The 26930-nt window shown below is 48.6% G+C and overlaps 1 protein-coding gene across 3 annotated transcripts in view; it reads left to right on the top strand.

The window, feature by feature from the left end:
- The window catches only part of ppp2r3b (protein phosphatase 2, regulatory subunit B'', beta), a 216949-nt gene that overhangs the window by 152183 nt on the left and 37836 nt on the right, over positions 1-26930 (top strand). For all 3 annotated transcript variants that reach the window (XM_072477286.1, XM_072477287.1, XM_072477288.1), the window contains 3 exons: positions 20665-20739; positions 24506-24592; positions 25493-25649. In XM_072477286.1, coding sequence (XP_072333387.1) covers positions 20665-20739; positions 24506-24592; positions 25493-25649 — 319 coding nt within the window. The remainder of the gene's footprint in view (positions 1-20664; positions 20740-24505; positions 24593-25492; positions 25650-26930) is intronic.

The following is a 26930-nucleotide window of genomic DNA, read 5'->3' as shown; positions in this document are numbered from 1 at the left end:
GACATCACGTTTACGGTAATAACACTCTGGTATAAAGTCAGATTCCTCTTCTGTCTTTGCTTTCTGATACATCCGGTTTATTTCTACATTTTCTGTTTTAACTCCGCCAATTTTCCTGAACTAAAAATACCCGCCTCAACCTCCACCTGTTCTTGTTCTTTTTCAACCATCTGATCAAAAATCGTTTCTGATAATTGCACTTCATCTTCACTCTTTGATTTCTCCTCTTGTCTTAACCTGTGACTTTGCAACACAATCCGGAAAAATCCCAGGATACTCATCCTTCAACACTTCAGTTGTCTGATTTTTCCACTGGCTTATCAACCACAGTAGGCATCCCACCTGTGATCCAGCTATATTGTTACCCAAGATAAATTGTATTCCTGGACATGATAGTTTCTCTATTACTCCTACTACCACTTCACCACTCTTCACTGGACTTTCCAACCTTACCTTATATAATGGAACACTACTCCTCTCACCCTGAATTCCACATATTACCTAACACCTTTTCTGGAAACATTCTTCCCAAACTACATAACTCCTCATCTCTTACCATTAAAGATTGACTAGCTCCTGTATCTCTTGAAATTGTGACTTCTTTACCTGCTCCTCCTGATACACATGAGTAAACTTTACCCACACAAGTAAATTCTTTAAAGAGATCTGGCACCTTCTTATCAATCACCTCTTGATCAGGCTGTACAATCTTTTGCACCTCCTTCCTTTACCACTTTAACAAACCCCACTGTCTTATCCTTATCAGCCTTCCCAGGCTTTTCTTCATCCACCAACACTGTGACTTTACATGGCCTAGTTTATTACAGTGAAAACATTTGAAACTTTTCATGTCTCTTCCACCCTCCTGGATTTCTTTTTTTATCTTAGGTACACTCTCCTTATTATCTCCCATCAGATCACCTTTATCTTTACCACTTGAGTATTTCACATGTCCCCAGTTTCTATCCCTCACAGGCTGAAACTGATGTCGGAAACCAAACTTTGATTTATGAACTAATTCATAATCATCTGCCATTTCTGCTGCTAACCTCGCAGTTTTAACACTCTGTTCTTCCACATGAATTCTCACTACATCAGGAATTGAACTTTTAAACTCCTCCAAAAGTATAATTTCTCTGAGAGCTTCATACGTTTGGTCTATTTTCAAAGCCCTTATCCACCTATCGAAATTACTCTGATCCTTTCAAACTCCATGTATGTTTGACCAGGTTCTTTCCTTAAATTTCTAAACCATTGTCTGTCGGCTTCAGGCACTAGTTCATATGCACCCAAGATGGATTTTTTTTAACCTCCTCATACGACTCAGATACCTCCTCCGGTAGTGATGCAAACGCTTCACTAGCCCTACCTATCAGCTTTGTTTGTATCAGTAATACCCACATGTCCTGGGGCCATTTCATTTGTTTAGCTACCTTCTCAAATGAAATGGAAAAGACTTCTACCTCCTTCACATCAAACCTTGGCAATGCTTGGACATATTGAAATAGATCCCCACCAACCTTCGACTATGACGCTCTTTCTCATTATCCTCATCACTAACATCCAACTGTACGTTTCCCTTTACGCCTGCCAATTTTAACTGACTGTCATGTTTCATGGCCATTTTCTGAAGTTCAAACTCTCTCTCTTTATCTTTTTCCCTGATCTGTATCTCCCTTTCTCTTTCTTTTTGCTCTCTCTCTCTTTCTTTTTTCCCCTCTATCGCTTTCGTATTCAAGCTGCTTTAATTCTTTCTCATGTTCCATTTGTTTAATTTGTAACTGAATTTTTGCCATTTCCAATGAGTCAAACTGTATCTCAGTCATCTTTAAATGCTTAGCCACCGCCATAATTACCTCATCTTTTCGCATTTTGTCAGGTAGTGTTAACTGCAATGTTTTTGCCAAATCTAACGGTCTGCTTTTAGTCTCTGTCCGTAAGGTACTGCGTGTGACCGTCTACACCCCCAAAAACCTCTGAGCCTCTGTCCATAACACACTTCCGACTTAAACTAGAATACCACATCTGAAAAGCAACCACAATATGTTCACCCCTCACTGTCTTTAAGTTCACTAAGCCAATCCAATAGATATACTTTTATCCCCCTCGAGCCCCCAATTTGTTATGGGCCAGGGTTTAGAGAACCCCAAAGTGTATCATGGAGTTCACCTGACCCACAACTTTTAATAGATTGTGGTATGGGGAGCACACGGCCCACTCTACAGGTGTGGTACAGCAGAAATGGAAAAAGTATTTTTTAAAGCAAAACAATGTTTATCCTATGAACTCAAGTTAACCTTTTTAAAACATACAATGAACATCTTAGCAACCATCCATTCAAATACAACCCCCAAAGAATACAACACTAAGTAATCCTTAATAATTTCCCAAACAACATCCAGAAGACAAAAGAAACACCTTTTAACAGAAGCACATATATATCAGGTATACATTCACTACTGAAAACATTTATAATTCTGAATTCACCAAATGATCAAGAGATAGTCTTTTCATGGCAGAGAGATCAACAATACACCTGCTTTGTCTGGCTTCAGCTCCAACACTGAAAACAAACCAAAAAGACACAGACACATCCAAGCTTTTCTCAAAGTGAAACTAAAAAGCAGAGCCAGAGCTCAGCTCCACCAGCTCTGACATCACTGCAGGAACATGAGCAGCCAAATATTTCTTAAAGTGACATTCTCATGACACATGCAATTGAGCACAGATTGCAAAGCATAAATTAAACTGAAGAATCCTTGAGCAGAGATGGACTTTAATAGACGTTCACCCACATAATTGGAATAATGGTACTTGTAGAACAGAATCCTAGCAAAAGTATTTGGTTCTGTGTAGATGTAACTCCTTCACAAAAGGAGCTAATTAAAGATCTGGTTACAGGGACAGGTGAGAACTGAAGGTTAAACACTTCATATCAGGCTATCGTTTGTGTTTTCTCATTTAGAGGAGGCCAGAAGTGTTTGCATTGAACATTAAGTCAGTGCTGTATAAGAGCTGGGTAAATTGTTGTGGAGCTATGTCTAGGGGATTAAAGCCTGTTTAATCAGAGTTTTCCCTTCGATTTGTGGATCTATTTCTGTAAACATCTACCCATGAGCCAAATGGCGTTTTCCTCATTCTACACTTGTGTAAAATAGCCTTTGGCATCTTCGTGATTGTTGAACTATTTAACTGCAAATGGCACAGCACATCGTAGAAAATCTATCTTCTGTGCTTTGTTTAAACCTACCTGAATCTAAAATTCAGATAATGAATACATGTGAAAATGTGCAACACGATAGCAACAAAGACTTTTTAAGAACTTGACCAAAAATGCTGTTAGTTTGTTCTGGGAAAATATAGAAATCTCCAATATCCTGTGTCACTAATACACACACGCAGATCCACGTTATTTGAAAATATGTGCTGCCTCCTTTTTTCTCCACTTGTAGGTACTTGTTTATACTGTTTTCCCCTTTAGCTATTTAAAAAAAATAGATGTGGATGCTGCCATCAAACCAGTAGTTGACAAGAAGACTGTCAAAAGTTATTTCAGTGAAGAAATTAATTCTGGCATTTGATCTTTCTTTATGCATCATGAGCTGGTGACATTTGATCTGACTCTTTTGATAAATGAAATAAAAATCTGTTCAGAGTGAAATCAATTTCTTCTGGTAACCCTTAAAACATTGATTTATGTGTTCTATATATTACTTCATTCAAGGTGGTTAGGTTTCTGAGTGGAGCCTCACCTTCCCATTTAAAATGCATGGAAACAGTTTATAAGTAAACATACCATCTTAATCAATGCAGCTTTCAAGGTCAGTTTTTTTTTCCTCTGGCAATTTTTCTAATGTAAAAGTTCAGTTTAGCAACTTTTTAGTATTGGAGAAATAAAGGAACCGTGCGGTTTATTTCTACAATATAATGCAATTGAGAAATCAACTTTGATCAGTGGACGGAAAATTTATTTTGTGGGACTGAGTGATTTTGACTGGGTCTGACAGCAGAGTATCCTTGCCCAGCGCTATGCAATTGACGCTATTGTTAGAAAAAGATTTGCAAGCTGTATTGGTACTTGTAAGAAGAAGTCTAAAAATACCTTCAAATATCATTACTGTATTTGCATTAATCATGTACTCTCTGACCTGTTTACTTGCTACCAGTATAATGAGATATGTGCTAACACGCTAATATTTGGATGCTGCTGTTTTTAATGCATCACGACACATCTACTTTATAAATATAGATATTGCATTAGTGATTTACTACAGGTGTGTTTTTTTGGTAGGGGGTCAGGAAGGGTTATTCAAATGAATTGGGAAAATTTTTGCAGAAGGGATAATCCTTATGTTGCCAATATGCTATTTCGTAAGGAGTGTTGGCACTTAAACATTTATTTCTATGTCCGCTATCTAAAATCTTCCTCGAGAGTTTCCCTTTCTCCTTATAATCTCCTCCACAACCATCCAACCCGAGCCGATGATACCATAGACAGCTGAAGTGTTCCCAAGGCTCTCACGATGCTGCTCCAGGCTACCTGTAACTTTTAATGCGATGGATAAGTTCAATCTTATGATCGCTTAAATTTAAAAAGTAAACCTAAACTTCGACTCCATTGGGTGGCATGCCAACTACAGTGTTCTGCTGCTTTCAGATGGCTTCCATGAAGAGATGGTCAACTTGTCAAGTAGGTACAGTTTGAATACCAGGGGCGGAATTCTCCGGAAATGGCGCAATGTCCGCCGATTGGCACCCAAAACGGCGCAAATCAGATGGGCATCGTGCCGCCCCAAAGGTGCGGAATGCCCCACCTCTTTGGGGGCCGAGCCCCAACCTTGAGGGGCTAGGCCCACGCCGGACGAATTTCCGCCCCGCCAGCTGGCGGAAAAGGCCTTTGGTGCCCCGCCAGCTGGCGCGGAAATTACATCTCCGGGCGACGCATGCGCGGGAGTGTCAGCGGCCGCTGACAGCTTCCCAAGCATGCGCAGTGGAGGGAGTCTCTTCTGCCTCCGCCATGGTGGAGACCGTGGCGGAGGCGGAAGGGAAAGAGAGCCCCCACGGCACAGGCCCGCCCGCGGATCGGTGGGACCCGATCGCGGGCCTGGCCACCGTGGGGGCACCCCACGGGGCCAGATCACCCCGCGCCCCCCCCCCCAGGACCCCGGAGCCCGCCCGCGCCGCGTTGTCCCGCCGGTTATGGTAGGTGGTTTAATTTACGCCGGCGGGACAGGCATTGTAGTGGCGGGACTTCGGCCCATCCAGGCCAGAGAATCGCGCGGGGGGGGCCCGCCAACTGCCGCGGCGCGATTCCCGCCCCCGCCGAATCTCCGGTGCCGGAGACTTCGGCAACCGGCAGGGGCGGGATTCACGCCAGCCCCCGCCGATTCTCCGACCCGGCGGGGGGTCGGAGAATCTCGCCCCAGTACTCCCAGCAGTCTGCATCATTACATCACTTTGGCATCAATTTACTTCTTTCACTTTTGTGACCTAGTAATCCCTCCAGTGATTTACAATTAATTTTGCTATGTTTTGGGGGCAAAATATTTTAATTTGTTAAACAATGTGGTGAAGCACTTTGGGAAAGCTGTTCAAAAGCAAATCTGCGGAAGAAAGTTTCAAAGAAAATCAATTGAACATGATGCTTTTGATTTCTTCATACTTGTGTCTTCCAAATGCTCGTGCATCTGCCTGATTATTATTTCACTCATAGGACATAGAACATACAGTGCAGAAGGAGGCCATTCGGCCCATCGAGTCTGCACCGGCCCACTTAACCTTTTTTGATCACTAAGGGCAATTTAGCGTGGCCAACCCACCTAACCTGCACGTCTTTGGACTGTGGGAGGAAATCGGAGCACCCGGTGGAAACCCACGCAAACACGGGGAGAACGTGCAGACTCCGCACAGACAGTGACCCAGCAGGGAATCGAATCTGGGACCCTGGCACTGTGAAGCCACAGTGCTAATCACTTGTGCTACCCTGCTACTCATCATGTGATATAATTTATTGCAATATTTTATTTCCCAAATGGTCTATTTCAAATAATGTTTATACAAACAGTCACAAAAGGGGCTGGTTTAGCACACTGGGCTAAATCGCTGGCTTTTAAAGCAGACCAAGGCAGGCCAGCAGCACTGTTCAATTCCCGTACCAGCCTCCCCGAACAGGCGCCGGAATGTGGCGACTAGGGGCTTTTCACAGTAACTTCATTGAAGCCTACTTGTGACAATAAGCGATTTTCATTTCATTTCATTTCAAAATGTACTATATAATTAGTAATTAAACATCTTTATGCGACTTCTAAAAACAAAAAAACAATGCAAGGAGTATCCGGAATAAGGGAGATGAACTTGGAGCATGGATCAGTACTTGGAACTACAACTACGATATTGTGGCCATTACGGAGACATCTATTTCACAGAGGCAGGAATGGTTGTTAGATGTTCCGGGGTTTGGATGTTTTAAGAAGAATAGGGAGGGGGATGGCACTGTTAATTAGAGAGTGCATCACAGCTGCAAATAAGGAGGTAGTTGAGGAGGGGTTGTCTACGGAGTCAGTATGGGTGGAAGTCAGAAACGAGAAAGGAGCAGTCACTTTATTGGCCATTTTCTATAGACTCCCCAATAGCAGCAGAGAGATGGAGGAACAGATTGGACGGCAGATCTTGGAAAGGAGCCGAAGTAACCGAGTTGTTGGCATGGGTGACTTCAACTTCCCTAATGTGGGGCGAAATTCTCCCCAAACGGCGTGATGTCCGCCGACTGGCGCCCAAAACGGCACCAATCAGACGGGCATTGCGCCGCCCCAAAGGTGCGGAATGCTCCGCATCTTTGGGGGCCGAGCCCCAACATTGAGGGGCTAGGCCGGCGCCGGAGGGATTTCCGCCCCGCCTGAAGCAGAAACGGCGTTTGTTGCCACGCCAGCTGGCGCGGAAATGACATGTCGGGGTGGCGCATGCGCGGGAGCGTCAGCGGCCGCTGACAGTTTCCCGCGCATGCGCAGTGGGGAGAGTCTCTTCCGCCTCCGCCATGGTGGAGACCGTTGTGGAGGCGGAAGGGAAAGAGTGCCCCCACGGCACAGGCCCGCCCGCAGATCGGTGGGCCCCGATCGCGGGCCAGGCCACCGTGGGGGCACCCCCCCGGGGTCAGATCACCCCGCGCCCCCCCAGGACCCCGGAGCCCGCCCACGCCGCTTTGTCCCGCCGGTAAATACCTACTTTAATTTACGCCGGCGGGACAGGCAATTTCTCGGCGGAACTTCGGCCCATCCGGGCCGGAGAATTGAACGGGGGGGCCCGCCAACCGGCGTGACACGATTCCCGCCCCCGCCCAATCTCCGGTACCGGAGACTTCGGCAACCGGCGGGGGCGGGATTCACGGTGGCCAACGGCCATTCTCCGACCCGCTGGGGGGTCGGAGAATGACGCCCATTGACTGGAACCGCCTTATTGCAAATGGTTTAGATGGAGCAAATTTTGTCAGGTGTGTTCAGGAAGGATTCCTGACTCAATATGTAGATAGGCCAACTAGGGGGAGGCCATATTGATTCGTGGCTTGGCAACGAACCAGGCCAGGTGTCAGATGTCTCGGTGGGAAAGCATTTCGGTGACAGTGACCACAACTCCTTGACCTTTACCACAGTCATGGAGAGGGATAGAAACAGACAGTATGGGAAGGTATCTAATTGGGGGAGGGGAAATTATACTGCTATTAGACAGGAGCTGGGGAACATAAATTGGGAACAGATGTTCTCTGGGAGATGCGCAACTGTAATGTGGGGGTTGTTTAAGGGGTACTTGATGCGAAAGCTGGATAGTTTTGTCCCATTGAGACATGGAAGGAATGGTAAGGTGAATGAGCCTTGGATGACAAGAGAAGTGGAGCTTCTAGTCAAGGGGAAGAAGGAAGCTTCCATAAAGTTGAGGAAGCAAGGATCTGGCACGGCTTTCAGGGTTACAAGGTAGCCAGGAAGGAACTCAAAAATGGACTCAAGGAGAGCTAGAAGGGGCATTAAAAAGCTCTGGTGGGAAGGATTAGGGAAACTCCAAGGCGTTCTACATTTATGTGAGAAATAAGAGAATGATCAGAGTGAGAGTAGGGCCGATCAGGGATAGTGGAGGGAACTTGTGCCAAGAGTCTTGAGGATGTAGGGGAGGCCTAAAATGAATATTTTGCTTCAGTACTCACTAGAGAGAGGGACCTTGTTGCTCGTGAGAACAGCGTGAACCAGGTTAATAGGTTCGAACAAGTTGATATTAAGAAAGGATCTGCTGGAAATTTTGAAAAGCATCAGGATAGATAAGTCCTTTGGGCCAGCCGAGATATACCCAAGGTTACTACAGGAAGCAAGGGAGGAGATTGCTGTGCCATTGGAGATGATCTTTGCATCCTCACTCTCCATTGGAGTAGTACCGGATGATTGGAGGGAGGCAAATGTTGTTCCCCTGTTCAAGAAGGGGAATAGGGAAATCCCTGGTCAGTGGTGAAAAAAATACTGGAAAGGATTCTGAGAGATAGGATTTATGATTATTTTGAAAAACATAGTTTGATTAAAGATAGTCAGCATGGCTTTGTGAGGGTCAGGTCATGCCTCACAAGCCTCGTTAAATTATTTTGTGGGTGTGACGAGACATTGACGAAGGTCGGGCAATGGATATGGTGCATATGGATTTCAGTAAGGCATTTGATAAGGTTCCCCATGGTAGTCTCATTCAGAAAGTCAGGGGCATGGGACACGGAAATGTGGCTGTCTGGATACAGAATTGGCTGGCTGAAAGAAGACAGCGAGTGGTAGTGGATTGAAAATATTCCGCCAGGAGGTGGGTGAGCAGTGGTGTCCCGCAGGGATCTGTTCTGGGACCTCTGCTCTTTTGTGGTTTTTATAAATTACTTGGATGAGAAAGTGGAAGGGTGGGTTAGTAAGTTTGCCGATGACAAGAAGGTTGGTAGAGTTGTAGATAGCGTCGAGGGCTGTTTCATGTTACAACAGGACATTGACGGGATGTAAAGCTGGGCTGAGAAGTGGCTGATGGAGTTCAACCTAGATAAATGTGGTGATTCCTTTTGGAAGGTCGAATTTGAATGCTGAATACAGGGTAAAAGGCAAGATTCTTGGAAGTGTGGAGGAACAGAGGGATCTTGGGGTCCATGTACATCCCTCGAAGTAACCACCCAGGTTGATAGGGTTGTTAAGAAGGCGTATGGTGTGTTGGCTTTCATTACCAGGGGGATTGAGTTTAAGAGCCACGAGGTTTTACTGCAGCTTTATAAAACCCTGGTTAGACCACACTTGGAATATTGTGTCCAGTTCTGGTCGCCTCATTATAGAAATATGTGGGTGCTTTGGAGAGAGTGCAGAGGAGATTTACCAGGGTGCTGCCTGGACTGGAGGGCATGTCTTATGAAGAAAGGTTGAGGGCGCTAGGACATTTCTCACTGGAGCGAAGAAGGAAGAGAGGTGACTTGATAGAGATGTACAAGGTGATGAGAGGCATGGGTAGAGTGGATAGCCAGGAATTTTTCCCCAGGGCAGAAACGGCTGTCACGAGGAGACATAACTTTAAGGTGATTGGAGGAAGGTATAGGGGAGATGTCAGAGGTCGGTTCTTTATACAGAGAGTGGTGCCTGCCAGCAGAGGTGGTGGAGTCACAGTCATTAGGGAAATTTAAGTGACTCTTGGACAGGCACATGGACAGCAGTAAATTGAAGAGGTGTTGGTTAGGTTGATCTTAGATTAGGATAAGTGGTCGGCACAACATCGTGGGCCAAAGGGCCTGTACTATGTTGTACTGCTCTATGTTCTATATTTTGCGAGTGGGCATTATTCTCCCAATATAACCTCCTCTGCTCAAGATACTTCAGATCATAGCTCAACCTCATTTATTTTGTTGATCATAAAGCATTTAACAATGATATTAATGCAGTTTACAGCAGTTTCAGAGCTCTGAATTGAATGTAGTCTGGATCATTTTGTAAGGATCTATTATTGTATATATAAATTTATATTTATGTGCATTTGTATAAAATATTCAAGTATTATGTCTTCTTACTCTGGCCCAAGTTGCCCACAAGAACTTTTGCATAGTCAAAACTCCATTTAAATAAAAGGCTCTCCCAAGTGTTCACAGAATTTGCAAATATAATTTATAGTCTCATGTTCACATCATCATGTTTCTAAAGCCTTCTCAAATTTCCCTTCAAAGTTACCAAACCCAACCTGGTATAGTCCTCTTTTTAGAGAACCGTTTAACATTTTTTGAGTGGTTGCAAACACAGAGTGCTATTTGTGGGTTGAACCTGGTACAGCCATCTAAAGAACAGTTTATAATTTTTGAGTGGTAGCAAACATAGTCTGCTATTTGTGGGTTGATTGATGACTATCTGTGTATTTGCAAGGTGTTAACCATCAAATTGTTCTAATGGCAAATTTAGATGTTATCTTTGCATAGTTTATACAAATATTTTATTTCCATTGGCGGAAATTAAAGTATCCAAGTTGAGTGACAAGTGTACAATTAGCTTACTTTACTAATGAAAGAAATACGACTAAATAGTACCCTAATGACAACCTAAACTGGTTCATAGCAGATTTGGACTAGTCTGAAGTATAATCACTGCTGTAATATCAGAATATCTGACAGGCAAGTTGTACGACTAATGTCCCACAAAATGGATTTGGATGAATGACCAATTTATCTGTTTCACTGGCAATATTAGAGTGATAACGATTGGCCATTGCACCAGAAACATTTTCGCCTCCACTTGTTTAAAATAAAGTTTTAAAATCCACTGTGATGGGCAGATTATATCTCGGTTTATTATACCACCTGAAAGGCAACGGGCGCGATTTAATGGAAACATTTTACCATTTTGGGCGAGTTTGTCGAGGTGTTCCTCGCCAGCTTTTTTGCACCCAGTGATGGCAAGAGCCAGATCGCGATGTTCTGTGAGATCCCGTTAGATCTCGCAAAGTGTTCTGAGCGTCACAAATCTCGCAAGAGGCCTCTTGAGATTTTAACTCCCTCGTCGCATCACCAATTCGGCCACAACAAGGCTTGCTTCACCAAGTTGGGCATGACTAGGCCCTCCAATGGCGGCCAACATATCTGGTAATGCAGCATTTCTGTGGTACAGTTTTAATATTATCCTTAATTCTGTGAAACCCTGGCAAGGGGCTTCAAGACCAAGTTTCCATCACAACGCCAGAGCCAAGCTAACATTTGAATATGGCATATGGATTAAATGGATTCAAGCATCCGGTCGGACTGGAACTTATTTAATGTCTCTTGTATAAGTCAGCAGGTATGGGGCAATGGGATCCCTGATGGTCATCTCCAGGTTACGGCTATATTTTTGTATATAGGCTAAAAGTAAAATACTGCGAATGCTGCTGATCTGCACTAAAAGCCATGCGGGAAAACGCAACAGGTCAGGCAGCAGCTATGGAAACAATAACCAAATTAACATTTCGAATCCAATATGACTACTTCCGAAGAAGTCAAATTGGACTCCACATTAATTCTGTTTTTCTCTCCACAGATACTGCCAGACCTGCTGAGTTTTCCTGCGCTGTTTGTTTTTATTGTTATAGGTTTGTGAACTAGGGAGTTGATTCTCTGCTTCAGTCTTAATGTAGATGTTTCTGTCTGGTTGTTGGCGTGAACCACTGCAGTGAGCTGACTACCTGAATTTTCTGTGGTCAGCACTTGCACTTTATTTGTAACCAAAGGTCAGATGTTCTATTGTGCCTCTCACTGATCACTTTACAGGGTAAATACTGAACAGGAAACATGACAGTTTAGTTTGGGGCAGAGAGAAAGAATGTCCACAAAATGATCAATACAGGACCAAGGATATGTGCACTGGAGTTAATATTGCAAATGAGGAAGTTGAAAACATGTGACGAGGTGTGTTTACCGTAATAGGACCGGTGGGAAAGAAACTATTGAGAGAGGTCTTGCGATATTTTCTTCCATTGCTTCATAAACAGCCCCTTTCTTTCTCCAGCCTTAAAAGCCGATAGGATCTGAATTTATTTTTAATTTCAGCAGTTGAAGTGGAAAGAGCATGGGCGAGATTCTCCACTCCCACGACGGTTGGGAGAATCGCCTGGGCTGCCAAAATTTCCCGCGACGCCGGTCTGACGCCCTCCCGTGATTTTCCTAAGCGGCAGGAACGGCACAGTCGAGTTCCGCGGGCCGCAGGCCGGAGAATCGCCCGAGACACCCAAAACGGCGATTCTCCGGGACCCCTGCTATTCTCAGGCCCGGATGGGCCGAAGTCCCGACGGCGTGACCCCAGTTCACACCGTCGCCGTTCACACCTGCTTTTTAAAGTCGTCAGCCAGTCGTGCTGGCTGATGCTGAGCAGGGAGGAGGTGAGCGGACTGTAGCGCAGCGCCCGGAGACCGTGTCGGCTTCCCTGAGAAGGCTGCGGCCAAAGGGGGGGGGCGAGGGAGAGTGTGCAGGTGGGAGGGGGGTGCGGGAGAGTGTGCAGGTGAGGGGGGGGGGGAGGGAGAGTGTGCAGGTGGGAGGGGGGGTGTGGGAGAGTGTGCAGGTGGGGGGGGGGTGAGGTAGCGGAGTGCAGGTGGGAGGGGGGGGTGGGAGAGTGTGCAGGTGGGAGGGGGTGAGGGAGAGTGTGCAGGGGGAGGGGGGGTGCGGGAGAGTGTTCAGGTGGGAGGGGGGCGAGGGAGAGTGTGCAGGTGGGAGGGGGCTGCGGGAGAGTGTGCAGGTGGGGGAGCGGAGTGCGGGTGGGAGGGGGGGCGGGAGAGTGTGCAGGTGGGGGGGTGAGGGAGCGGAGTGCAGGTGGGAGGGGGGCGGGAGAGTGTGGAGGTGGGGGGGTGTGAGGGAGCGGAGTGCAGGTGGGAGGGGGGGCGGGAGAGTGCAGGTGAGAGGGGGGGATGGGAGAGTGTGCAGGTGAGGGGGGGGGATGAGGGAGCGGAGTGCAGGTGGGAGGGGGGTGGGAGAGTGTGCAGGTGGGGGGGGGCGAGGGAGAGTGTGCAGGTGGGGGGGATGAGGGAGAGTGTGCAGGTGGGGGGGGTGAGGGAGCGGTGTGCAGGTGGGGGGGGTGAGGGAGTGGAGTGCAGGTGGGAAGGGGGTGGGAGAGTGTGCAGGTGGGGGGGCGAGGGAGCGGAGTGCAGGTGGGGGGGTGAGGGAGCGGAGTGCAGGTGGGAGGGGGGGCGGGAGAGTGTGCAGGTGGGGGGGTGAGGGAGCGGAGTACAGGTGGGAGGGGGGGCGGGAGAGTGTGGAGGTGGGGGGGCGTGAAGGAACGGAGTGCAGGTGGGAGGGGGGGCGGGAGAGTGCAGGTGGGAGGGGGGGCGGGAGAGTGTGCAGGTGGGAGGGGGGTGGGAGAGTGTGCAGGTGGGGGGGGCGAGGGAGAGTGTGCAGGTGGGGAGGTGAGGGAGCGGAGTGCAGGTGGGGGGGGTGGGAGAGTGTGCAGGTGGCAGGGGGCGAGGGAGCGGAGTGCAGGTGGGGGGGTGGTGAGGGAGCGGAGTGCAGGTGGGAGGGGGGTGAGGGAGAGTGTGGATGGTATTGTCCATCCGCGGATGCCACATGTCAGCCGCCCTGATATGGCAGGACGGTGACGAGGAAACGGCCGCAGGGTGCGTGTGGCTGATGGGCACAGGCGAGTGGCACACTGGTGAGCAGTACGGTGTGAACTGACCGTTGGGCGCAGACAGTGGCCAGGTTTTAGGCTGGCTGCGTGTCTGCAGCGCGACCAGGCCACCGGGGCACAGGTATCCCATGCAGCCCGGCTGACGAGGTGTGGAAGAACCTCCGTGTAACATGTCGTTTCTCTGCCCCCCCACCACCCTCCTGCAGGTCACCATGTATGCCAACCAGACAGCGATGTTCACTGCCGTGGTTGGAGCCGCAGCTCTGGAGTTTGCCATCCGGCAGCATAGAGTCGGATGGCCCACAGTGGCTGCAGATGCAGCGGTCGCCGGTGCAGCAGAGAGGATGGCCGCGGAGTGGCCCGTCGTCGACACGCAGGCCGCAGGCGCTCAGGACCCCAATGTTCAGGGGGATGCCGAGGGGAACATTGACAGCCAGATGGCGAGGAATGCAGAGGAAGTGCTTGGGGGGGGGGGGGGAGCAGGTGGAGCAGGAGGATCCACTGATGGTGGTGCCAGGGCGCCACAGGCGTCCAGCAAGGCCGAGGGTGTACCGTGACAGAATGTCGTTCGAGGCCCTACCGGACATCACATGCAGGAGGAGACTACGGTTCAGCAGGGAGACGGTTGCACATATATGTCAGCTCGTGGCGCACCTCGCACCACGTGGAATGGGAGGAGGACACGCGATAACAATCTCTGTCAAGGTGACGGTGGCCCTAAACTTCTATGCGACTGGATTCGCTGAACACTGCCACTTGCACCATCACTCCTGTACACGGGCACCACACTGCACCCCCGCACCGCGTTCACGGCAACAATTCCACATCACCTTACCACTGCGGCACTACGGGATTGCACAACATTGATGATTGTGTAAGCGGGTATGATCAGTGCCATGTTGAATGATGACAGCCCGCTCTGCGATGAGCTGTGTGCTCAGATTCGCCAACCAAGGTCTGGCTCATGGCTATAGCTGAACCATGCATTCCGGTGGTCACAGCCTTCGTGACGGATATTTCACCACATGCCCGTGGGGTGGCTGGCGTCGGTGTACCGAGGACAACAGTGTCCAATTATGGGGGGGCGGGGGGGGGAAAGGGTCACCACATCCGGAACAGACCTTGAACGGCTCGTATACCACGACGCCAATCGGGCACCCTCCCGAGCCCCCTGGCACCGGACATAGCACACAGTCTTACAAGTCAAATTTAACAGTGCGTTTATTCGTGTGCTGAACATAGGTGCCCTACCCCCTACAACTAAACTGTGCCCTGCACCCGTGCCAACTTCTTACGTGCCTAACGACTTTGCCTTACGGGCCCTACCACTACGTCTAGGTGTGTTCCCAGGTGGTACAGCAGGAGTGGAGGTGGACTGCTGTGAATCACGCCCTTTGACATGGCTCCCCTTCGGCACACATTTCCTGGGGCGGCCCGGCTTCGATGGGCCAGGCTGCTCTGCGGGCATGCTGGATGGCGTGGTGCCACCCTGACCTGCCCGCTCCCCACCAGATGCGCCAGGAACGGAACGGGGGGAGGCCGAGTGTCCCGGGACGTCCCTTGGTGGAGCTACCGGGACGGGCCCCAGAACCTCCTCCTCCCTCGGGGAGCCCGGTGGCCCCCGGGCCTCACTGTGGGACGGAGATGCGCTCGGAGACATGCCCCGTCGCACCCCCGACCCTGACCCCCGAGTCCTGGAGGCCTGCAGCGGTATCGACCACGGTCCGAATGTTCGCCGAGACGGGGCCCAGGGAGTGCCACATTCCTGCCAAGGTCTGTGCTATCTCGACCTGTGAGTGCGCGACGCCATCCATCACGTGCGTCAGGCGGTCTATGCTCTCCGCGACCGACTGCTGGGACTGAGCCATCGCTTGCTGGGACCGGGCCATGGCATGGTGAGACTCAGCCAGGGCCCGGAGAGCGGCGGCAATGTCGTGTTGGCTCTGGCGCCTGGCTACCTGTGAGAGGGCAGCCCGCTCCTGGGCCATGGATGACGCGTGCACGTGAAGCCCAACGCCTTGCAGAACCTGACCCATGGCCAAAACCCCTTCACCCATTGCCTGCTCCGCGGACGCCACCCGTGCGGTGTCGGCCTGGGTGGCTGCGATGAGTGGCACCACTCCCTGCTCCTGGACGCGGATAGACTCTTCCAGCTGCGTGTGCAGGTCCTGGAAGATGGCCCTCATCCCGTCACTCAGTCCCTGGGTGTCCATACGCATCGGTTGTCCGGGTGGGTCAATTAACATCCAGGAACCCGGGAACCGTCTGGGTGGCAGCTGGTTGCTGGGCCTGGGCTGCCCTCCAACCGTCCAGCCCCTCGGCTGCTCCAAATTCCACCTTCTGTACCGGCTCGGCTGTGGGGTGCGCACCAGACTGTGACCCGGGAGCCTCATCACTTATCTGCCCAACCGAGGTGAGTGTCTCTGCGATGGTGAACGGTGTGGGAGACAGCAGTGCCGCAAGCTCGAGGTCATCATCCGTCAAAAAGTCTGGTGTGGACTGGTCCCCCTCATGGCCCGGCGCAAGCTCCATGCGGGCCATGTCGTCTTGACCTCCAGTTCGATCCAGCGGGTGTGTGGCCGTGATGTGGGCTTCGGCATGACTGTCCACCCTGTGCCCCTGACTAATGTCTGTCCCGGAGGTCTCAGCGTCCCGGTCCTGTGTCCCAGACTGTGAGGTCTGCCCTCCTGTCCGAACAACTGCCAACCTCTGGCGTGCGTCCCTGGGTGCCGTTGCGGTGGGTGGCCTTGCGCTGCTTCCTGGGCGAGACGTCCCTGAAGGTTCGGACGATGGCCCTGGGGAACATAAAAGATTTGGGGTTCGTTAGACACGGTGGCCTGGGTGTATGGTGGTGGTGGGTGCACAGTGCGAGGGGGGATGGGATCTGGGGTGCAGTGGCCAGAGTGTGAGGGGGGATGGGATCTGAGGTGCAGTGGCCAGAGTGTGAGGGGGGCGATGACGGGTTGGGGGTGGAGAGGACATGCAGGGTTCTCTCACGTGCTTCTGCGCCTACGACCTCGCATGGCGCGATCTCCCGGGTGGCGGATCCCCCAGCGAGGTCCAGGGCCCTCTGCTCGTGAATGGTTAGGGGGTGCAGGACCGGAGAACCCCCTCAGGTTCTCATGCGCTCCCGCTGGTTATGCGCTGTCTTGTCCTGGGGGGGGGGGTCAGATAAAGCATCACCATTAGGCAGGTATCATCAGGGCATGCAGATATTGACAACATTGTTGCTGGTTCAGGAGACAGCACGCCATGGGTTCGCTCCAGGGGGGTCCCGGGGCTCATGTGGGTCGAGTAGATAGTTGGGCACCGTGACCCCCCCCAAACCCCCTGACCCCCCCCAACATCACCCCTGATGCCCCAGTCCCCCCCCCCCCCACACTCCCAACGCCCCCCCCCCAACCCCCCGTGAGCCCCCCAAACCCCCTGACCCCCCCAACATTGCCCCTGATGCCCCAGTCCCTCCCAACGCCCCCCCCCAACCCCACTTCTCTCCCCCCCCCCCCCCCCCCCCCCCCCGTGCCGTGCCGGGGTGGGGGGGGAGCCTGGGGGCACCCTCATGGCACTTACCCTGGCAGCCCGGGTGAGGTCGTGCAGCTTCTTGCGGCACTGCTCCCCGCCCGGGGGTTCTGCCCCACAGCACTGACTGCAGTGCCCACCTCCCGCCAGCCGGGCCTCACCGCGCTGGATGGCTGGCGATGCCCACGTCTTGGGCAGAGGGTGTCCCTTCTCCGCTCCACCTCATCCACCAGGGTGTCCAGGTCCGTATCCCGGAACCTCGGTGCAGCTCTTCGGGGCTCAGCCATCTCCTCCATTCTCCTCCGGGTCCTCTGTGCGCGGTTCGCGCAATTTATGACGCAGCGGTGCGTCATTTGGGCGTCGCACGGTGGCGATGCGGCCTTCGCGGAACGCCCCCCCCGAGGTTCTCGCGGCCCCGATCCTAGTCCTTTTTCGGGCCCTGAATCAGTCGGGATCGGGGCCGTTCCACGCCGTCGTGAACCTCGAAGGCGTTCACGACGGCGCGGCCACTTCGGCGTGGGAGTGGAGAATCGCGCCCCATGTGTCTTGAATTGATAGCAGTGACATGGGGGGAGATACGCTTCCAGCAGAGCTGCAGAACCTCCTATCGCACATCAGGGAAGAGGAATGCACATGCCAGGGGATATCAGGGACAGCATCATCATAGCTATATTCAAGAAAAGTGACGAGTCGGATTGTGGTAACTACAGAGGTGTCTACTTGCTAACTTCCACAGGGTACATCATTTAAAAAATCCTCCTCAGTTGCCTCCCTCAGTAGCCAAAGAGCTACCTCCAGAGTCATGGTGCACTTTTCAGCCATCATGAGGGCACCATAAATCTTCAGTATTACAATGAACAGCACCAAATGATATGCTTGACCTTTTTTGACCTCGCAAAAGCCTTTGACTCTGTCAACCATGCAGGCTTATCCTCCTCAAATTTAACTGCGCTCAGCAATTTGTTGCCATCCCCGATCTATGCCATGATCCTTGCCAACAGAACCTCCACAGGCCTGACCTCAAGTAAAGACCAGGGTAAAACAAGGCTGTATCATCACACAAACCGACATCTCTATTTTCCTTGCTGCAATAGTACACCATACCTTCAGCAAATTACTCAAAGGCATGCAGATAATTTACAGAATGGATGGGAAACTATTCAACCAACGTAACTTTCAACTAAAATCCATTTCCCATATCTTAGGAGCCTTACCTCGATGAAGGCAAAGGTAGATGACAAAATTCATTATTGTCTTCATTTGTCTCCAATGTGCCTTCAGCCGACTGAAGAAAAGAGCATTTTTATTTTAATTCATTCATGAGATATTGCCATCACTGACTAAGCCAGCATTTATTGCCCATCCCTGATTAAGAACCCAAGAACTCTGGGCACTATTCTCCCCCCACACGGCGAGTGGGAGAATCACCGGGGCGCCGCGCGAATCGCGCCACGCCGCCCCGACCCCCGCACTTGATTCTCCCACACCCCGGAAACCAGCGGCGCGCGATTCACATCGGGCCGCTCGGAGAAGCGGCTAGCGGCCGCCACAACACGGCAGGTTCCTGACGGCGCCGTTCCTGGTCGCTGCCAGCGGGAACTCTGCGGGAACACTGGGGGGGCGGCCTGTGGGGAAGGGAGGGGGGCTCCTTCACCGGGGTGGCCTCCGATGGGATCTGGCCTGCGATCGGGGCCCACCGATCAGCGGGCCGGCTCCTCACCCCCCCCCCCCCCCCCCCCCCCCCCCCCCCCCCGGGGCCTACCTCCTTCCACGCGCATCTCCAGAACACCGCCGCCATGTTGGTGAGGGGCCAGCGTGCGTAAGACATTCCCCACGCATGCGCAGGATTGGGCTGCCCCGACTGCGCATGCGCTGGTTGGCGTGGCGCCCTATGCGGTGTGAACCGCTCCAGCGCCAATAAGTCGTGCCCGGGCCCTGTTCGCGTCGTCGTGAAACACGACAGCGTTCATGATGGCGCGAACACTTGGCCTCCATATCGGAGAATCGCCCCCTCTAGCTGGAGTAGACAATTCAGTCCTTCAAGCCTGCTGTGTCATTCAATACGATCATGGCTGATCTTATCTTGGCCTCAACTTCAGTAACCTGCCTTAATTGCGCTTGAGAAGGTGGTGCTGAGCTGTCTTCTTGAACCATTGCAGCCATGTGGTGTAGGTACACCCACAGTGCTGTTATAGGAAGGGAGTTCTGGTGTAGGTACAGTGCTGTTCGGAAGGGAGTTCTGCGATATTGACTCTGGCAGTGAAGGAACGGTGCTATGTTTCCAAGTCAGGATGGTGGCTTGGAGAGGAACTTCCCAGATGGTGATGTTCCCATGTGGAAACAATTTGAGGATATGCTCAAATATCCCTGCTAGCTCATGAGTCCCTGGCTCATGACTGACCAAATTGGAGAAAGTTAATTTGGGAACACATCAAGGAACGTTGTCAGGAGCATGTAGAAGTCGGGGATAGCATCCAACCTTCCAAGCACCACCTGCCCTGCATGTGGGAGAGTCTGCAGATCGTGGTTTAGACTTAGCATCCCTCTCCAAACCCATTGAACTGGAGTTGATGCAAGACATCCTCGATCCCAGGGGGCTGCCCAAGAAGGAGAATTGGTAGTTGGAAGATTCAGCCGCTTGTTTTAGTGTATCTTTTTTTTTCTCTATTGATTTTGATATAAGTAGCTTTAAATTGTTGCTGTGCAGTTACCCAGTGGCTTGGGCATCTGCAATTGCTTTGCAAAAGATATTTCAAATTTTCTTGCTGTGGCAACTTTCTTAAATTATTGAAGAACCACCCTTTTTTTAAAAAGTGATCATGAAACTGCTTCACTTATCATTAAGGAAGAAACAGCAGAGCTTCATCTGTTCAGGCTGGCTGTCAGCAGCCCTGTGGTTCTTGCCACCCCAGAGGCTCCTAATAAGGCAGAGGAAATGCGCAAATGGCTGTGCCTCCAGGAGCCAAATTAGTGGGTTAGTTGCCACTTTTGGTTGACTCAAGGAAAGTTGCATAAATTTTGAGATTGACATAAACTATACTTTTGAATATTCCAGAGTTTTGGATAACTAATCTCGCCGGCACGAATCCCCGTTACGGCCTGCTCATGAGATTTTGCACCGCAGAAAACTGGTCCGTTAAATTCTGCCCCATGTATAACAGATTCGCTCCTGTATTTCCGAGAACACATTGTAACACCTGGTGGCAGAGCTTATGTGGTAGCCTTCAATAATTTCCATCATTGCACCAGAAGTAGACCATCCAGTCCCTCAAACATGTTCTGCCAGTCGGTTGTATCATCGCTGATCTGCATCTAATTTTCTATTGGCCTAGTATCCACAGCATTTTTGGGGAGTGAATTCCAGATTTCAAAGGAACTAATATGGCTGCGATGTTTTCTGATCTGAAGTTGGCTGTTGCGATTTTAATGTTTTTAAAATACAGAAGAGGATAATGATTTGAAATACCTAAAAAACAATATTCATGAGAACTGTATTGTTTGAACAGCTGCTGATTTCCTTTTGTAGGATGTGGTAAACACACACCCTGGGTTGACGTTTCTAAGAGAAGCTGCAGAATTTCACACCCGATATATTACCACAGTAAGTATGTCTTCTAGTGGACTGTTTTTAACTGATGTTTTAGTCGCCTGTCTCTCTCAACCCTGCCAACTGAATTGCTACAGCCCTGTTGGATGATCACATATAAATGGAGGCTGCTCCATTTGTACGAGTGGGTGGGGAAGGGGGCGTAGCTTGTCTGATTGCAGGGATAGGTAACTTGAGATCGAGTGGTGTAGGAGGTTGGCTGATCATGGGATATTTAGATGGGAGGGTAGTAGGTTGGCAGATCATGGGATATTCAGATGGGAGGGTAGTAGGTTAGCAGATCATGGGATATTTAGATGTGAGGGTATCGGCAGATCATTGACGGGAGTCTCTGGTTTCCCCTTCAGGGAAGTAGTGGTCTTCATCTGAGCCACTCACTTTGGCGGACCATAATCATAAGAAATAGGAGTAGTCCATTCGTCACATTGAACCTGCTCCACTATTCAGTAAACTCGTGGCTGATCTGATTGTGATGTTAACTGCCAATCAAAATCCTTAATTCCCTTGTAGATCAAAGACCTGTCTAGCTCAGTCTTGAGTATATTCAATGACCTTGCCTCCACTGTTTTTGGATGAGAATACCAAAGACAAAATGACCTTCAAAGACAAGCTTTCTCCTCATCTCTGTCTTAAATGGGAGGCTCCTTATTTTTAAACTGTATCCTGCATATCTAGATTGCCCCATGAGGGGTAACAGAATCTATTCTGTGTTTTGATAAGACCACCTCTCATTCTTCTAAACTCCAGTGAATATGGGATCAACTTGCTCAGCCTTTCCTCATAAGACAACCCCTCATTCCAGGAATGAGCTCACTGTGGACTGTTCCAATGCAAGTATACCCTCCTTAAGTAAGGAAACTAACACTATGCAGTACTTTACGTGTGGTCTTCCCAATGTGTTGTGCAGTTGTAGCAAGACTTCTTACTCCATTCCCCTTGCCACGATGTTCAACATTCCATTTGCCTTCCTAATTGACTTCCGTACGTGCATGCTTGTTTTTTGTGATTTCATGTACAAGGACATCCAGGTGCCTGTGTACCATTGCATTCTGCAATCCCTCTCCATTTATTCAATGATCTGCTTTGCCGTTCTTCCTGCCATTGTGCACAACCTCACATTTTCCTCCAATATACTGAGGGGCAGCCCCTTCTCCATTGGGGAAGGGGAGTGGGTTGTGCGCATGGGGTGGGGAGGGTAAAGGGAGGGTGTGCCCCCCCCCCGCTTCTGTGAAGGTGGGTCTGGGGGTTGCCCTGAAGCTTGTGGGAGAGGGCGTGGGGGGAGTTTGATGTTCTTGTTGAACATGGCGCCGTAATCTCTGTGTAGCCTGGGTTGCTGGCTCTGAGGCCCCGTGACGGCAGTAAACACACCCACCCATGTTTCTTTCTCTGACCTAGTGTCAGAAGACCGGGATAGAAAATCTGGCTGTTTCTGTGGAGAAAAATTCCGGTTTTCAGTCAGATCCTGACACTTTTGTCATTTTCTCAGAAAATTCCACCCGTTGTGTCCTCCTCACAACTTGTATCTGTGTATCATGAGCAAATTTAAATAGAATTCAATTGGTCCCTTCATCGAAGTGATTAGCATGGATCGCAAATAGTTGAGACTGCATCACTAATCGCGGTGGCATTCTACTTGCTACAGTTTGCCAACCCAAAAACGATTGATTTATTGCAACACTGCTTCCTGTTAGGATAGCCCATACCTAACCATGCTAATATATCATCCCAATCCATGAGCTGTAACTTGTGCAGTAACCATTTATGTGGCAGCTTATCAAGTGCCTTTTAGAAATCCAAATGCACCACATCTACTGGTACCCCGCTATCCATGCCGCTTATTTCATCCTCAAAGAATTTGTCATACACTATTTCTCTTTCACGAAACCATGTTGACTTTTCCTAATTGTATTATGAATTTCTAAATGTCATGCTACTATTTCCTTTAATAATGGAGTTTAGCATTGTCCCAGTGAGAGGTTTGTCTAATTGGCCTATAGTTTGGTTTCTCACTCCCTCCTTTCTTGAACAGAGGTGTTATATTTTCAAGTTTTCCAATTGGCCGAGACCTTTCTAGAATCTAGGGCATTGTGGAAGACTTGCAACAAATGCATCCACTATCTGCATATCCTCGATGTAAAGAAATCTCTAACCTTTCCATACTCTAGATGATTTAAAATTGATGATCCCTCTGCATTATTTCTCGATTTAAAAACATTTGGTTTGAGTTTGCATTCAGCTACAAGCTCTGGTTGTTAGTAGTGTAGACATCTTAACCTTGCTCTCTGAATTGCCATTTATTTCCTCTAAGATAAAACTATGATGTCCATAAAATTTCATCTGATTCACTTAAGATTTGTTAGAGAAGGATATCTGTTGTCCTTGCATGACTCCACATTCACAGCAAAATGGTTGATTCTTAAATGCCCAATGGCTTAGTAAACTACTCCGTTGCATCAAACCACAATAAAATGTTGAATAAGAATAAATTGGTTGGATAGCCAAGTATCAACCTCTGCACTGGACACGACAATGAGGCAGCCAGCCTAGTCAGCCCTGCAAAGTCCTCCTCACTACCATTGTCAACTAATTTTGCCAAAATTGCGAGAGCTGTTCCACAATTTAATCAAGCAGTAGCCTGACTTGTTAATACAATCAGAATCATTCCTTACATCTAATGTTCCAGACTCCTTTATTGCCATCCCTGAATATGTCTATTGTCCATCTGCCAGCGTAGTGCTGGAGGTGGCAGCACAGTGGTAGTCGGGGAGTAGCCCTGGGAATCCTCAACATTTACTCTGGATTCCTGAAAATCTCAAATGTATCAGGTCAAATACAGGCTAGGAAACCTGCTGATTAACACCTACTGCCTTCCCTCAACGAATGAACCAATACTGCTCCAAGAAACACTTGCAGGTAGCAAGAGCACATAATGTACTCTTCTAGCGGGGGGGGGGGGGGGGGGGACGGGACTTCTGTGCTTGGGATGTGAGCATCTCTGGCATTTATTGTCCATCCATAATTTCCCTAGGTGGTGTAGCAACTCCCAAGGCTCCTGTGACAGCACCTTTCAAATGTGCGACTTCTTCCACCAATAAGATAAGAATGAGGGCAACAGGTGCACGGAAGCCCCGCCTCCTGCAAACTGTTGTCCAAATCTCCTATCATCCTACATGGAAATATATTCGCAGTCACTGGGTCAATCCTGGAACTCCCTCCCAAACAACATAGACTGCAACATTTCAAGAAGGCAACTTAGCACCATTTTCTCAAGTGGATGGACAATAAATGAGTGGAAAGTGCATTGTTGGGGTGGATCCCCTATTGATACACCATTGTCGGGGTAGCCTGTGACCCTGGTACCTGCAAATTTTTCTTCACTATATTCCCTTTGGCCTTTTGCCAGATTTTACCATGTTTTGTTTCTGCTCTGCCATAATCATTTACATCTCCTCTGGATGCATATTTTTCTTTCTTGTCTCATTGCCATTCACCAGGATCCTTTTTTTAATATTATCACTCCTGTGCTGTCACAGATCTTCCCTTATGTTCTTTACTCCTGTTTCTCCTCCTTTTAACCCTCCTTTTAACCTGTATGTACATGCTTAAAATTTGTTGTTTTCTGAACATCTAGTTCTGATCAAAGATCATCACTCTGAAACTTTTGACTTATTCTCTGATCTCTCGACTACCTCCCTTAGTTTGATATTATCTGCAGATTAGGCTAGTTTTTTTGTTTTCATTTTGGCATTTTATTATTCAGGTCATACAGAGGATATTTTACACAGTAAACAGATCATGGACAGGACGTATAACATGTGCAGAAGTTAGGAAAAGCAACCTTTTACAGGTATGGCCTCCTGCAATCCTTTTGGATATCTATCTTTTCCATTATTGTCACTTAGTACTTGAATTTCCGGGACTTGTTTTCTCGGAGCACTCTGGTTTAAACATCTAACTGCATTAATCATTGCTGGCAATTTCATTTGTTTATTTTATTAGAAGCTTTCTTGAGATAGGACTTGTCGGATTTCCCTGTATGACCAACAAATTGCCCTGTCTTTCACAGTTTGCACAAGTACAATATGTTGTGAGCATATGATGATTTAAGAGCAACTGTATATTCAGCACCACCTGAATTGCATTAATTGGAGATTGGAGCTGCAGTAAATTTCAATAACCATAATTAGAGAAACGTTTGAATCCACATTATTGACTGAATGAAATCAACATGATCAGTCAAACTATTTCTAAATTTTAAAATTAGATTTGCACTAAAATTGTAAATGCTCAACCAAGGTTAATAGTTTACAGTTTTGGCTATTGGCTTGCAAAAAAGTCATGCATCAACAGAGTACAAATGGTGGGCAGCACATAGGCACAGTGGTTAGCACTGCTGCCTCACGGCACCGAGGGCCCAGGATCGATCCCGGCCCCAGGTCACCATCCGTGTGGAGTTTGCATATTCTCACCGTGTCTGCATAAGTCTCACCCCACAACCCAAAGATGTGTAGGGTAGGTCGATTGGCCACGCTAAATTGCCCCCTTAATTGGAACAAGAAAATAATTGGTTGCTCTAAATTTCTAAAAAAAAACATTTTAAAGCACAAATGAAGGGAATGTTGCCAAGTTTAAATTCTATTAATTTAAATTATCCTCCGCTGACAGTTAACCATCTGCAGTGTTGGAGTAATTACTTTATGAATAATTTTATGAATTCTAAAGTACGGGTATGTTTTTTAATTCATAGAACCTAGCATTATTGGAAGAAGAGGAGGACATTAATCAGCTCACAGAATTTTTCTCCTATGAGCACTTTTATGTGATCTATTGTAAATTCTGGGAACTCGACACTGACCATGACCTCTACATTGATCAGAAGGACCTGGCAAGACACAATGATGATGGTATGACATGCAACATGAAGTAGCAGGTTATTAAGAGTCAGCTGCTTGATGTTTCAAATGACAGGCCGTGCATAAATAAATGGTGAACAGCTATCTGGAAAAAAGCTATTTAAAGTCCTTTACTTGCTAGAACATAAACCTATTCACAAAACAGAAACCTGTATTGTACTGCCTATTTTTTATCTTGCTCATTTTATAAAGGCAAGCAGAGAATGTAATTAAATCACAGCCCATCAATAATTACTTTTGGAAAAAAATAATTAAAGGTACGCTTTTATGTAATATGAGCAGGAGAAATTGTATTAATTCTATTTATCACAGTGGAAACATTTTTCTTTCGCTCTCTCATCAGTCCAAAATCATTCATTGAGCATCCTGTTCATTATTTTAGTTGAAAACAGATTAGGAGAATTTTACAGATTATCTCATTCGTCACTTCTGAGGCTAAATGAATAATTGTCACAAACTGTGTTATGAATCTTGCATTTCAACTATTGAGAATCAACAAACCCAAGTTGAATTAAAGTTCCCTAGCATGTACACTGGTCATTTCCTGGAAACCTTGGGAGCTTTTATCTCGCGTTCACTTAATTTTCTAAAATATCATAAGGCCATAAGACATAGGAGCAGAATTAGGCCACTCGACCCATCGAGTCTGCTCCACCATTCAATCATGGCTGATATTTTTCTCATCCCCATTCTCCTGCCTTCTCTCCATAACCCCTGATCCCCTTATTAATCAAGAACCCAGACAGCCTTTTGCGGAAAAGAGTTCCACAGATTCACCACCCTCTGGCTGAAGAAATTCCTCCTCATCTCTGTTTTGAAGGATCGTCCCTTTAGTCTGAAATTGTGTCCTCTGGTTCTAGTTTTTCCGAAAAGTGGAAACATCCTCTCCACGTCCATTATCCAGGCCTCCCAGTACCCTGTAAGTTTCAATAAGATCCCCCTCAACCTTCTAAACTCCCAACCAGTGCAGACCCAGAGTCCTCAGCCATTCTCCATACGGCAAGCTCTTCATTCTGGGGATCATTCTTGTGAATCTCCTCTGGACCCTTTCCAAGGCCAGCACATCCTTCCTTAGATACGGGGCCCAAAACTCTCAATACTCCAAATGGGGTCTGACCAAAGCCTTATACAGCCTCAGAGGTACATCCCTGCTCTTGTATTCTAGCCCTCGCCGCATGAATCCTAACATTGCATTTGCTTTCCTAATTGCCGACTGAACCTGCACCGTAAGAGAATCTTGAACAATGACTCCCAAGTCCCTTTGTGCTTCTG

This window comes from Scyliorhinus torazame, chromosome 15 (assembly GCF_047496885.1).
Source record: "Scyliorhinus torazame isolate Kashiwa2021f chromosome 15, sScyTor2.1, whole genome shotgun sequence".
NCBI lineage: Eukaryota > Metazoa > Chordata > Chondrichthyes > Carcharhiniformes > Scyliorhinidae > Scyliorhinus > Scyliorhinus torazame.
The sequence above is the reverse complement of the archived record's forward strand: the minus strand, read 5'-3'. Positions and strand labels throughout refer to the sequence as shown.